A 12,111-nucleotide genomic window follows, 5' to 3' on the forward strand; every position below is an offset into this window, starting at 1 on the left:
GGAACTCTTTCCTTTTTACCCCTCAGCCGAGAGGCTCGAGGGGTATTGTCATCGCCTAGGGCGTCTGTCTGTGTGTCCGTCCGTCCGTCCGTTCGTCCGGGTAGCTTGGTTTCCGGATGATAACTTGAGTTAGAAATGTCGTTTGGGGTTGTAACTTCGGTAGGGGGTTGCCCTTGGGAGTAGGCAAGTTGGGATTGGTTTTGAGGTCAAAAGGTCAAAGGTCAATGTCACCGTGGTGAGTTAAAGGTAAATGGTTTCCGGATAACTTCAGTTAGAAATGATATTTTGGTGTCTAACTTTGGTAGAGGGTTACCCTTGGGAGTAGGCAAGTTGGGATTGGTTTTGGGGTCCAAAGGTCAAAGGTCAAGGTCACCATGGTGAGTTAAAGGTAAATGGTTTCCGGATGATAACTTGAGTTAGAAATGAGATTTTGGTGTCTAACTTTTGTAGAGGGTTACCCTTGGGAGTAGGCAAGTTGGGATTGGTTTTGGGGTCAAAAGGTCAAAGGTCAAGGTCAGCATGGTGAGTTAAAGGTAAATGGTTTCCGGATGATAACTTGAGTTAGAAATGAGATTTTGATGTCTAACTTTGGTAGGGGGTTGCCCTTGGGAGTAGGCAAGTTGGGATTGGTTTTGGGGTCAAAAGGTCAAAGGTCAAGGTCACCGTGGTGAGTTAGATGTAAATGGTTTCCGGATGATAACTTGAGTTAGAAATGAGATTTTGGTGTCTAACTTTGGTAGTGGGTTGCCCTTGGGAGTAGGCAAGTTGGGATTGGTTTGGGGTCAAAAGGTCATAGGTCAAGGTCACCTTGGTGAGTTTAATGTAAATGGTTTCCGGATGATAACCTGAGTAAGAAATGAGATTTTGGTGTTTGACTTAGGTAGGGGGTTGCCTTTGGGTACAGGCAAGCTGGGATTGGTTTTGGGGTCAAAAGGTCCAAGGTCAAGGTCACCATGGTGAGTTAAATGTAAATGGTTCCGAATGATAACTTGAGTTAGAAATGAAATTTTGGTGTCTAATTCGGTAGGGGGTTTTCAATCGGTACAGGCATGTTTGAACTGGTTCTGGGGTCAAAGGTCAAGGTCACCATGTTGAGTTAAAGGTTAATGGTTTCGGGATGATAACTTGACTCTGGCTGAGGGGTTTCAACAGCAACGCTGTTATTTTTTTACAAATTTTGGAAGATCATGTTTCCAAATTAACCACTATGTTATGAAGAAACATCAGATGTAAATTCACATGAAGAAAATTCTGTTTCAATTTTCTTAATTGATGGATAAAGTAATTACATTGGTATTTAAGGCATACAGAGTAAAACGTTAGTAGTAGTTAAAGAGAACTTGAGGTCTTTCAAATAGGGACAATTTCAAACAGATTTGTTTTTACATAAAAGTTTATTTCAACATCTTTCCCTATTCCCAACAACAAAAATGCGTTTGTTAAAAAAATAACTTCTTGACTTTTGAATAAGTGTGGACTAAAAGTAAAGGTTAAACAATTATGATTTTTTTTTACGGAAATGGCTTGAATGAGGCTTGTAATTACTTTCTTAATTGTTTATGACATATTTATTGAAATTGAGCTGAATCTGCGATAAGACAATAATGTACTGTGTGGATTATATCTTCACTAAGTGTGCTTTCATATTTTTTCTCACCGTGTATTAAATTATTCCAAAATTGTACTCTGTAAATACATTGCTGAATTTCACAATTATTGGTAGGCTGAACTGAAATAATTTGGAAGAAATAATGATGTAAATGAATAAACTGTTTTCTAAAACAATGACTTTAAATCAATTTTAATTCGGAGTTTTTATTTATAAAAATATTCAATTACAACATTTATAGAAAATAGCACTGGAACAAGTACATGCACGTTGCATCAATAACAGTACAATCAAAAACTTTTCAACATTTATATTGCACACTTTTTTTAATCATTTTTATTCACTTGCCCATGTGTTGAAGCTGCACAGTTTCTGGCTCATTTTGCTGAATACTTATCAGTTTCTGCAAAATTTAGAGTCATGATATCTTCTTATATTTGCCCGCTGCTTTATAATCCATAAAATACGAGTTTAATTGAATCTGAAAATCGAGTTAATCACATACTTTTTATGGCCTGCAAACAAAATACAATAGAGCATTTATGGTCCCTATAGGGCCCCAAACCGCCCCGCCTATTACTCCCCCAAACTGCCCCGCCTATGACGCCATGTACCGCCCCAAACCACCCTGCCTATTACTCCCTGTACCGCCCCAAACTGCCCTGCCCGTTACTCCCTGTACCACCCCAAACCGTCCTGCCTGTTACTCCCTGTAACGCCCAAAATCCCTGTACCGCCCCTAACTGCCCTAGCACCCTATGGTTTTATGTATTCTACAAGGAATAAATACAATGTAATACAAAGCTGCTAACCCGTGAAATATGTTTACCATAAGCACAGACTTTTCTCCTACAGTGAGGATTTTTCACTAACAGTAAGCACAGCCAGGGAATAAACACAATGTAATAGACCCCTCTCAAAGGACGCCACCTTCAGAGGAAAATTACAACTGCGTATTCAACGTGTCAGGTGCGTATGCGCGCAGTGTGCAAAACGTTCTAAACACTCAAGAGTTTTGCTCGAAGTTTCTTCGAAACGCTGTGCAGCTGAAGTGCATCACAAAAATTGTATGCACAAAAGCAGATGCGCATTGCAATCTGTAGGAAGTGACGTCATTTGAGAGAGACCTATACAATGTAATGCAGCGTAATACAATGTAATGCAATGTAATACAATGTAATACAATGTAATACAATGTAATACAGTGTAATACAGTGTAATACAATGTAATACAATGTAATACAATGTAATGCAATGTAATACAATGTAATACAATGTAATACAATGTAATACAATGTAATACAATGTAATACAGTGTAATACAGTGTAATACAATGTAATACAATGTAATACAATGTAATGCAATGTAATACAATGTAATGCAATGTAATACAATGTAATACAATGTAATGCAATGTAATACAATGTAATACAATGTAATACAGTGTAATGCAATGTATTACAATTTAATGCAATGTAAAATAGGTGCTATGTCACATGGACTTTAAGTCAGAAAGCGGCAACGGTTTCAGTTTAAATTCAGTGTCATCCCTTCGCTAACTGGAAGCCGACTACAGAGGGCGATGGTCGCATCGCCACTAATCACACCTGGAAGGTCTTGGAACGGGTCCAAGATTTTTATTTCTTGCCGTCGTTGATGGAACCGATGAGCGCAGCACCATTGGTGATGGCTGTCGTGGCAAAGATAAACTGGTACCCTGCATGATGGGTACAAAGAAACAATGGTAGCTTTCAGTGGTCCCTTTCTCAGAGATTCCATTTTAATAAACAGTAAAGAGAAACAAATACATGTATGAGGTGTTCTGGCAAAATAAGACGGAACTGGGCACGGGCTTTGATTATCAGGTTTATGGATATTTTTAACCTTTGATATGTCTACTACACATATTTTAAAGTAATAGTATGAAAATTGTGGAATACAAGAGTTGAAAAGGAAAAGAAATTGCATTCTTTCATTTTCACAAACACAAAACTCAAAATTTGAAAGGCCTTTTTCTCAGTATTTTACTTTTGTTGACATTTTAGTTCAGATACATTTATTATATGTCAACATCATTGAAACAAAAAATGTAATAACAATTTTCATCATTTACACAACTTGTTCAAAAAAATTATCTATGGCAATATATAATAAATAAATAATGAAGTGATGTTAACATGTAGGAAAAAGGAGAAGCAATTGCTTTTTGTTCCACTTCCCTATGAAGACAAAAACAAAATACACTGGCACAAGGACAAAAATACATACAAATAATGGGGACAAGGACATGTTATGCATGAGTGAGATGTGGCACTAGATATATAGAGATCAAAAAATTTGGATTAAATAAAATCAAAAAAAAATTATAATACAAATAAATTAAGTGGTGTATAAATCAGTAATACTATTTTTTAGTTTTTTACAAAAAGATGAAAAACTGGCTGTCTGTTTAAGTTCTGTATTTAAACCATTCCAGCATAGGACCCCTTTATGAAAGACACTCTTTTTAAAAAACTCAGTTCTACTTGGTTTCACAAAAAGATCCCCTTTAGCTGAACCACGAGTCTGGTGAAGATGAACTGAAGAACTAGGTAAAAAGAAGGTTTGGATGTTTTGTGGTAATAAATTATGAGAGTATTTGAACATAAAGTTAGCCAGATTAACAAAATAAATATCACCAAGTTTAAAAATTTTCAAACTGGCAAATAAAACAGTTTATTTATTTATTTATAAAACATTTAAACAGCCACAACTTCTCAACGGAATGTCGGATTGAAGTGCAAAAAAAAAGAGTATTGTTAGGCGAATTTGATTCTCTTTCCTAATACCCTGCAAACCCTCATTTCAACCTCTGCCGAGTTCTACCTCATTTTGCCAGAACGCCTCCCAAACACACCTACCCTTCATTTTGCCCAACAGCCTGAGCGCTGCTGTCTCGGCATATGTGCATCCGCCGAGAAAGTAAACCAGAACTACTTTCTCTGATGGTGCAACTTGGTGGTGTCCGTTGCTGCCCCGACCTGGGTCAACAGATCAAAGGTTAGAGGTCAAAGATTTGCAGAGCAAAAACCGGTTACCAGCCAAAATGTTATGTGATGTTTAGTAGTTGTGAATGGTTCCCCGCTTAGTTTTGTTCAGGAATTTGCTTAGCATACTTGCTGGTCTGAATTAACTTGGCTACGGCTTAAATTACACACAGGTCTATGGGAAGTGGCTGCAGCCGCTTCCATAGGCAAGCGTGTTATATCCAGCCGTGGCCAAGTAATTCAGACACGGCTTAGTTTGTGCTTAGCGTCTCAATGAATTGCAGCCCAGGGCCCAGTTTCACAGCACGGCTAAGCACAAAAATTTGCTTAGCACAAAAACAGTCTGGCTTATAAAAGCAGGATACCAGCCAAAACTCCATGCGATTTTCATGCTAAGCAAACAACAGCTGAATACTAATCACGAGCAATATACATCACGTGGAGTTTTGGGTGGTGACCTGCTTTTATAAGCTAGACTTTTTTTGTGCTAAGCAAATTTTTGTGCTTAGCAGCACCGTGAAATTGGCCCCTGGTTACAAGACAGTAGGTAGGCTTGGTTCAGGAGTGGATTTGGTTTTTACTCCCCTAATACAGCCGGTTCCTTTCCAAGTGGCATGTGTTGCGCGGTGAGTCAAAGCGCTCTCCTCTCACCGCTTAGGCCCGATTCGATTCCAGCCTCGGGTCATATGTGAATAGAGTTGTTCGTTGATTCTCTATGGGTTGTCCCTCCGCAAAAAAATCAACATTTCGATCCTGCTGTGCTCCGTGATCAGACATGAGTAGTATGGCGGCTGCCAAAGGCGCCATTATATGCCTTCTGTTCGACAATGTTGTAACTGCGTCCTTCGCAATTCAGCTTCTGCTGCGAGTAAGGAAGATCAGGCCCCCCACCCCCTACTTTTTTGTGTGTTAAGTGCAGTAAAGCTGCATTTCTAGGTATACATCCCTATCAATCAGATGAATCCATAAAGTCTCTGGAACTTTGGCAGCGCTACCCACAAAATTTCGAGCATACCCCCCAACTTTTTTTGTGTGTTAAGTGCAGTAAAGCTGCATTGCAGGTATACATCCCTATCAACTACATGAATCCATAAAGTCTTGGGAACTTTGGCAACGCTACCCAGAAAACTTTGAGCATACCCCACACGCACTGTATTTACGCAAACGCATGCACGTGAATACACAGGTTTGTTTATGGTGTAAATCGAGGATTTTCTATTGTTCCTCTTCCCTTTTTCCTTTGTTTATACTCTGAGGTCGCCCTCGATTTGGTTCCTGTCCTCAATTCATTGACGATGTTGCACGTGTGTGTCCTCGATTTACACCACAAACACGCACTTGCATACCTTTGACCGATTGGGCCTTGTGCTCGGCAAACGTCGGCACCGGGAGCAGCTTGGTGACGTCATCCAGACCCGCCCAGCCACCTTTCGCTAGAACCTGCGAAAAAAGAATAACCATTACAGTAAGTAATTAACTGAGCCTTAGAGGAAGTGGGGTTGGCACAGGGATACTTTCCTCGCCTCAAACTTCGGCGTCTCGGGTTCGAATCCTACCCAGGATTCTACTTGAAGGTATATCGGATCATTTGTTTTTCGTGCATTTTGTTAGCTTCCAATTATAACACCACTCAAAATACAAAGAGGAATGCTCAAAACCTAACCTATTGAAGTTTCAGCTCAGTGGATATTACACCTAATACAAATGTGAATATATTTGCTGTTAATTCATTTCTGTTCAATTTAATTAGTATAAATGTATTTACCCGATATAATTCAGCCTATCGTATGTACTTATTAATTTATTAGCTTAGTTTGTAATTACGGGTTCCAGGTCTTGTACAAGCAAATGCTTTTTATCTGGATCCTCGTATCATATTTTGTCATTCTTTATGTAGTTTCCTGTTTATAATGTTTTTATGCTATGATATGAAAATAAACCATAACCATAACCATAACCATAACCATAACCATAACTTTTGGAGACCTGTGAAACACCATGCACAACTTTTTGATCAGGAAACACGATTTCGTATTAGTAACTCAATTCCAATAATCAGTCAATTGACCTATTGTTGAAATCACCTACATTCCTTGATTTCTTCTAGAGGACAGCAAGCCAGATGGAATAATTTCACGAGGTCTTCAGTACCAGTGTGAACTTTAGGAAAAAATGTTGCAACCTGACGCCACTTTTTTCTTCATATATCATTTCAATGAAGGTTAGTCATTGCAAAAATGATGATAAGACATGAATCTGGGACTGAGAAACATTTCCAATTTTGTTAGGAAATACTTAGAAAATTTTCTTGACTCTCCATAGACTTTGTACACAACCGCTGAAGTGGCGTCAGGTTGCAACATTTTTTCCGAACTATAATCCAAGTAAGCTTTTTGAAAATAATTCAGTAGGTAATAATGATCCTATATGCCTTTAAGCATAAGCCTTTAACTGTAGAAAATTACCTGTTCCACAAGTTTGCATGTAAGGGGAGTGAAGGCTCCACTGAAGACGTAGGACATGTCCTCAGGATTTCGAAGATTGACTTCTCCTGATTTAGGTATCTGAAAAATGAAATTACATATGAGAGATTTGAAATACAAGACCAGGAAAGCCCACACAAAATTCTATTCAATTGATTCAGAATGGCTATTCACTGAAGTCTTTTCATGCATCTGGTCTACACAATGGGCCAGATTTAGCTCGTTAACAGGTAATCCTATACAATAGCACTGCCAGTCTCACAAATGACAGTCAGTCAGTCAGTCAGTAAGCTACATACAAAGAAGACACTGTGCTTGCTCTCTGGGACCAGCAAAATTGACCAAATACAATAGATTTGATATTTTCGAATAGTGATGAGTCATGAGAGTATTTGTTTTGATGTGGTTTTTCTGTTATTATATATTTTTGGCTTTTCTGCAACTAATACGGAAAAGCCTTTGTTTTTGTTCTGATTTTTGTTTTTAATATCTTCTCTTTTTTTTCTTCTAGCCCAAATCACATAGACTTTCACATGTTTCACTCTCTACAGCACTTTTGGAAAAAAACATAGACAAAGACCATATAGCAAAGAAGGTCCACGAAAACAGACATCAAGATGACGTCATCACAGGTCATGTGACGTCATCATAAATGTCCTGTATCTAGCGAAGCAAAAGATTTGCCAAAACAGCTAGTAAGTCATGGAATTTTGTTTGTACAAGAATTTGAACATTTACATCTCTTCACTTGGAAGAAAAAAGCATAAACATTTTTTTTTTCAATCAAAATGCGGAAAAACCCCATGTTCTGTTCTTAACAGACATAGACCTCTAGTTAAAGTTTTTGTTACTGATTTTAAAACTATATTCCAAGTCTTCTAAAGTTTACAAGATTCATTACTCACCAGGTTAAGTTTCTTGCACAGCATTCTGAAGGCCGTCTTCTTCATCAGGGCCTTGTCGGTCAGTTTGGTCCGGACGTCAGCAGCAGTCATCTTAGTGACCTCTACCGAGGGCTGCTCCGTGTACATGCCCAGCTTGCGCAGGTTGGAGAAGGTCAGGAGGTGTTTGTGACCGTGACTCTGTAGGAAGTGGGTCTCTAAGGTCTGGTAGTCCTTGGTTGGAAGGCCTGCATGTTCAATCACAAGTCAGATCATAAGTCGATCCTAAGTTAATCACAAGCTACTCAGCAGTCAAGAATAAGTATATCATTGAAGATATTCTTCTTTCACAGTTCATTTGAATAGCCTAGTCAATCCCAAGTCAATCATAAGTCAAAGCAAAAGTCAATCATGAAATAGTCACAAGTCAATCACACGCCAATCACAAGTCAATCACAAGCCAATCACAAGCCAATCACGAGTCAATCACAAGCCAATCACAAGTCAATCACGAGCCAATCACAAGTCAATCACATGCCAATCACAATTCAGTCACAGGCCAATCACAAACCAATATCACAGGCCAATCACAAGCCAATATCACAAGCCAATGACAAGCCAATGACAAGCCCATGACAAGCCAATCACAAGCCAATCACAAGCCAATCACAATTCAGTCACAAGCCAATCACAAGTCAATCACAAGCCAATCACAAGTCAATCAGGAGCCAATCACAAGTCAATCACAAGTCAGTCACAAGCCAATCACAAGTCAGTCCAGCAGCTCGACCATTTGCTTATGCAATCCACAGACTTACCATTTTGTGTGAGTGACAGCAGGCAGAGTAGCCTAAGTATTTTGTCCGGTGGAACCTTTTGGAAACAGAAACAAAGAAGCCATACTCAATGTAATGTAAAATTTGCTCACTAGCAAAAAACAGACTATTATGCTAGGCATGTTTCACAGTATGCAAGACAATATGAGAAAGATGCATGGGTGGCATTGCAAGGGACACAGTGAATATTCAACAATTTCAAAAATCCTCAACACCTCACCAATATCATACCACTGGATAGTACACCTACACATGCACACATACTAAGGCAAACTGAACCGCTACCGGAATCTATTCAAAACATGAAACAAAACAGACTATCCTCGCAATTGGCGTGGATCTAATTTAGTTGAAATGCTACTCCGCCACAACGGAAAGTGTTCCAAACATCAATCGTAGTCAACCTGTGGGAAATTACGACATCGTGCACGCATCTGGATCATCTTATTTCACTGTGTGGCCAATGAGCATGCAGCAAAAGTGGCTGAATGAACAAATGTGGACGTGGAAGATCGTTTGACTGTTGTCGACACGCGCACCGCCATTTTGAAGATGTCACATGATCACATGTATGCCGAGGAATCATCGTGAGCATGGTTGCAATTATTTTGTGTCGAGGTGCCACTCGTTCCATGAGAATTACACGATTTCTCAGTTTTGTTGCGTTACTTTTCTGCTTGATGCTGACGGTTCTGTCGCGGCGCAAGCAAATCACAGGTCGACCAGAGGGCACCCTTAAAGGCACCACAGTGAGTTTGGCTGAACAAAATGAACTAAGGCCCAAACCATCCTTGATGCTCAGAAACTTTTCAAATTAAAGTTCAAGCCGATAGGGTTCTCAGAGCTAAACTATAGTAAGAAACAAAGACCTTATTTTTTCAATCACTGCCACAAAACAGAGTACAGAGGCCCTACACTAATATGAAAATTGTCGATTAGACTGTGCCTACAGTTTCAGAGGCTCCAAGACAATGGCCCTAGAAATGGCTTCATAAAAAAAGGACGCCTATTTTTCTTTAGATCATTTTCAAACTGGTGTGCACTGAGCATTGTAAAATCTACACTGATTGATAGACTGATTCGGCAAATAAAATAAGAAGCCATTTTGACGTTCTTAATGACAAGGCATGTGCGCATTTTCATAACCCTATTGGTCCAAGGAGCCCGGCGTGCGTGTGTACTACATGAGCCCGACTCGCGTGAGCCTGATTCCACCTCAGAAAATGAATGTCGCCGAATTAGTCTACAGGAATCTGAGCAATCGATATCAACAATTTGCATACACTGTATTTGTTATGACTTTGAGGACGCAATTCCCAATGTAAAAACAGCAACAAATTGTAGAAGTCGGATGACAATTGACCAATGACATGAATACTTATCTAATCGTTTTCATTTTTCTGCCTACACAAGAAGCAATTACAAAAATACAAAAATCTTCATGCAAGGAGAAACAAAACACGGGAATTATTCATTTTTACCTGCATCCAGCTGCCCTGGGATTATCAAAGAAATGAACACAAAGAAAATCCATCACACATTTGTCCAAAATGATGAAAGTACTACCAAAGAAATCTCTTGAAAAAATTTATTTATCTGTTTAATATTCTTTGAAAGCCTCATCCTAAAAGATGTTTCTATCCTTTTGCACAGTTGAGTTGAGAAACGAGATACATTTTTATTTAAATTTTAGCAATACAAAAGAAAGTGTTTTAAAAATGAGTCACAGTCCAGCTTCTTCATAGTCCAGTGCTATTGCTGCTGTTTGCTAAACGGTGTCTCTCAGAAAGACATTTCTCGGTTTCAGAGACTCCAAAACAGATGTGCTGGACTTATCTTTCAGACCCCCAAACACACCCATACCTCTCCTCTGCTCAAACAACTACACTGGCTCCCGGTCGCCCGACGCATTCAGTTCCGCACATTGGTTCACACTTACAAATCACTGGAACACTCTGCACCAGATTATCTCTCTTCTCTTCTCACAATCCAGAACCGTCCTTACTCCCTTCGTTCTACTACTGGAGAGTCCCTTGTCATCCACAAGTCACGTAAACAGGCTGGTGACAGGGCCTTCTCCATTGCCGCCCCCGGTTATGGAATAGCCTACCCATCCCCATCAGAAGTTCAAGCAGCATTTTGTCCTTCAAAAAGGCTCTCAAGACCCATCTTTTCCCAAAATCATAGCTGGCTGTCCACTTTTCTTTGTCTTCTTTCCCTTTTTCATTACTTTGTTATAGCGCCTTGTATCCTTTGGCAATTTGGCGCTCTATCAATCCAGTTATTATTATTAATCTTTATTATTGACACCGGGTGCAAGTACCCCCTCAACGGTTAAAAAGGGAGAGTTATGGGAGACCACTGGAAGGGACATTCAAATGCATTGCCCACTGTGCCTGGCGTTAACATGAACCCGCCACTGGTTGTGGACTAGGGCCCAATTTCACAGCACTGCTAAGCAAAAAATTAATTGCTTAGCACAAAAAAAGCCTGGCTTATAAAAAAAGTTTATCAGCCAAAAATCCATGTGATTTTCATGCTACACCAAACAACAGCTGAATACTAATCACGAGCAATATACAGCACATGTACATGTAGTTTTGCCTGGTAACCTGCTTTTATAAGCCAGACTTTTTTGTGCTAAGCAAATTTTTGTGCTTAGCAGCGCCGTGAAATTGGGCCCAGTACACGTACACGCGGTGTGTCCCTCCCACTGGGGCAAATGAAAAAGGTCAGACAGCGCCCTCTACTATGGGTGCACATAGTCCTTAAGTGGTTATTCACGTTACCTGTCTGTCAATTTGCTCCTCTATGTACGTGTAGCATTCCTTCAAGTTGATGCCTTCAAGCAAACCTGAAAACAAAAAGAAAGCACAAATGTGAAGTTACATCTGGTGTAGCTGTTAATGTGGTAGATCTTTGGGTCGACAAATTATTGATCCAAAATAAGTTTACTTCATTTTCAGATGAATATTTCTCAAAATTTGAGAGACATGTTGAAATTGTTTTTAGCTATTTCCAAACTACAAGATCTTGGGGGTATATGGTGAAAACGGCGTTGAAAATAAAGCCTCAATTAAGAAGTGACGGCCATTTACAGAAAAATGGTCAAAAATTCAGTTTGTCCACACGCAAGTCAAAACTGAAACTAAAATTAAAACTTACTGTGCTCTGTCTGTAGTTGTTCCTCGAAGTTGATCTGTTTGGTCTTTAGGTTGAGTATTCGTTCACAAGCCCCGATATCTGTATCAAAACAAACGGCATATAGTTAAACT

At 39.4% G+C, this 12,111-nt stretch overlaps 1 protein-coding gene across 1 annotated transcript in view; it reads right to left on the reverse strand.

Moving 5' to 3' along the window:
- Positions 1–3,064: 3,064 nt before the first annotated feature.
- LOC119745498 (vacuolar protein sorting-associated protein 33B-like) overlaps positions 3,065–12,111 on the reverse strand; it is a 28,841-nt gene continuing 19,794 nt past the window's right edge. The window contains exons 13-20 of the mRNA XM_038221874.1: positions 12,002–12,079; positions 11,626–11,690; positions 8,819–8,873; positions 8,025–8,248; positions 7,102–7,200; positions 5,983–6,076; positions 4,511–4,630; positions 3,065–3,327 (exon numbers count right to left, since the gene is read on the reverse strand). Coding sequence (XP_038077802.1) covers positions 3,248–3,327; positions 4,511–4,630; positions 5,983–6,076; positions 7,102–7,200; positions 8,025–8,248; positions 8,819–8,873; positions 11,626–11,690; positions 12,002–12,079 — 815 coding nt within the window. The 3' untranslated portion in view covers positions 3,065–3,247. The remainder of the gene's footprint in view (positions 3,328–4,510; positions 4,631–5,982; positions 6,077–7,101; positions 7,201–8,024; positions 8,249–8,818; positions 8,874–11,625; positions 11,691–12,001; positions 12,080–12,111) is intronic.

The sequence above is a fragment of the Patiria miniata genome, unplaced genomic scaffold (genome assembly GCF_015706575.1).
Source record: "Patiria miniata isolate m_02_andy unplaced genomic scaffold, ASM1570657v1 HiC_scaffold_7, whole genome shotgun sequence".
In the NCBI taxonomy this organism is placed as follows: Eukaryota; Metazoa; Echinodermata; class Asteroidea; order Valvatida; family Asterinidae; genus Patiria; species Patiria miniata.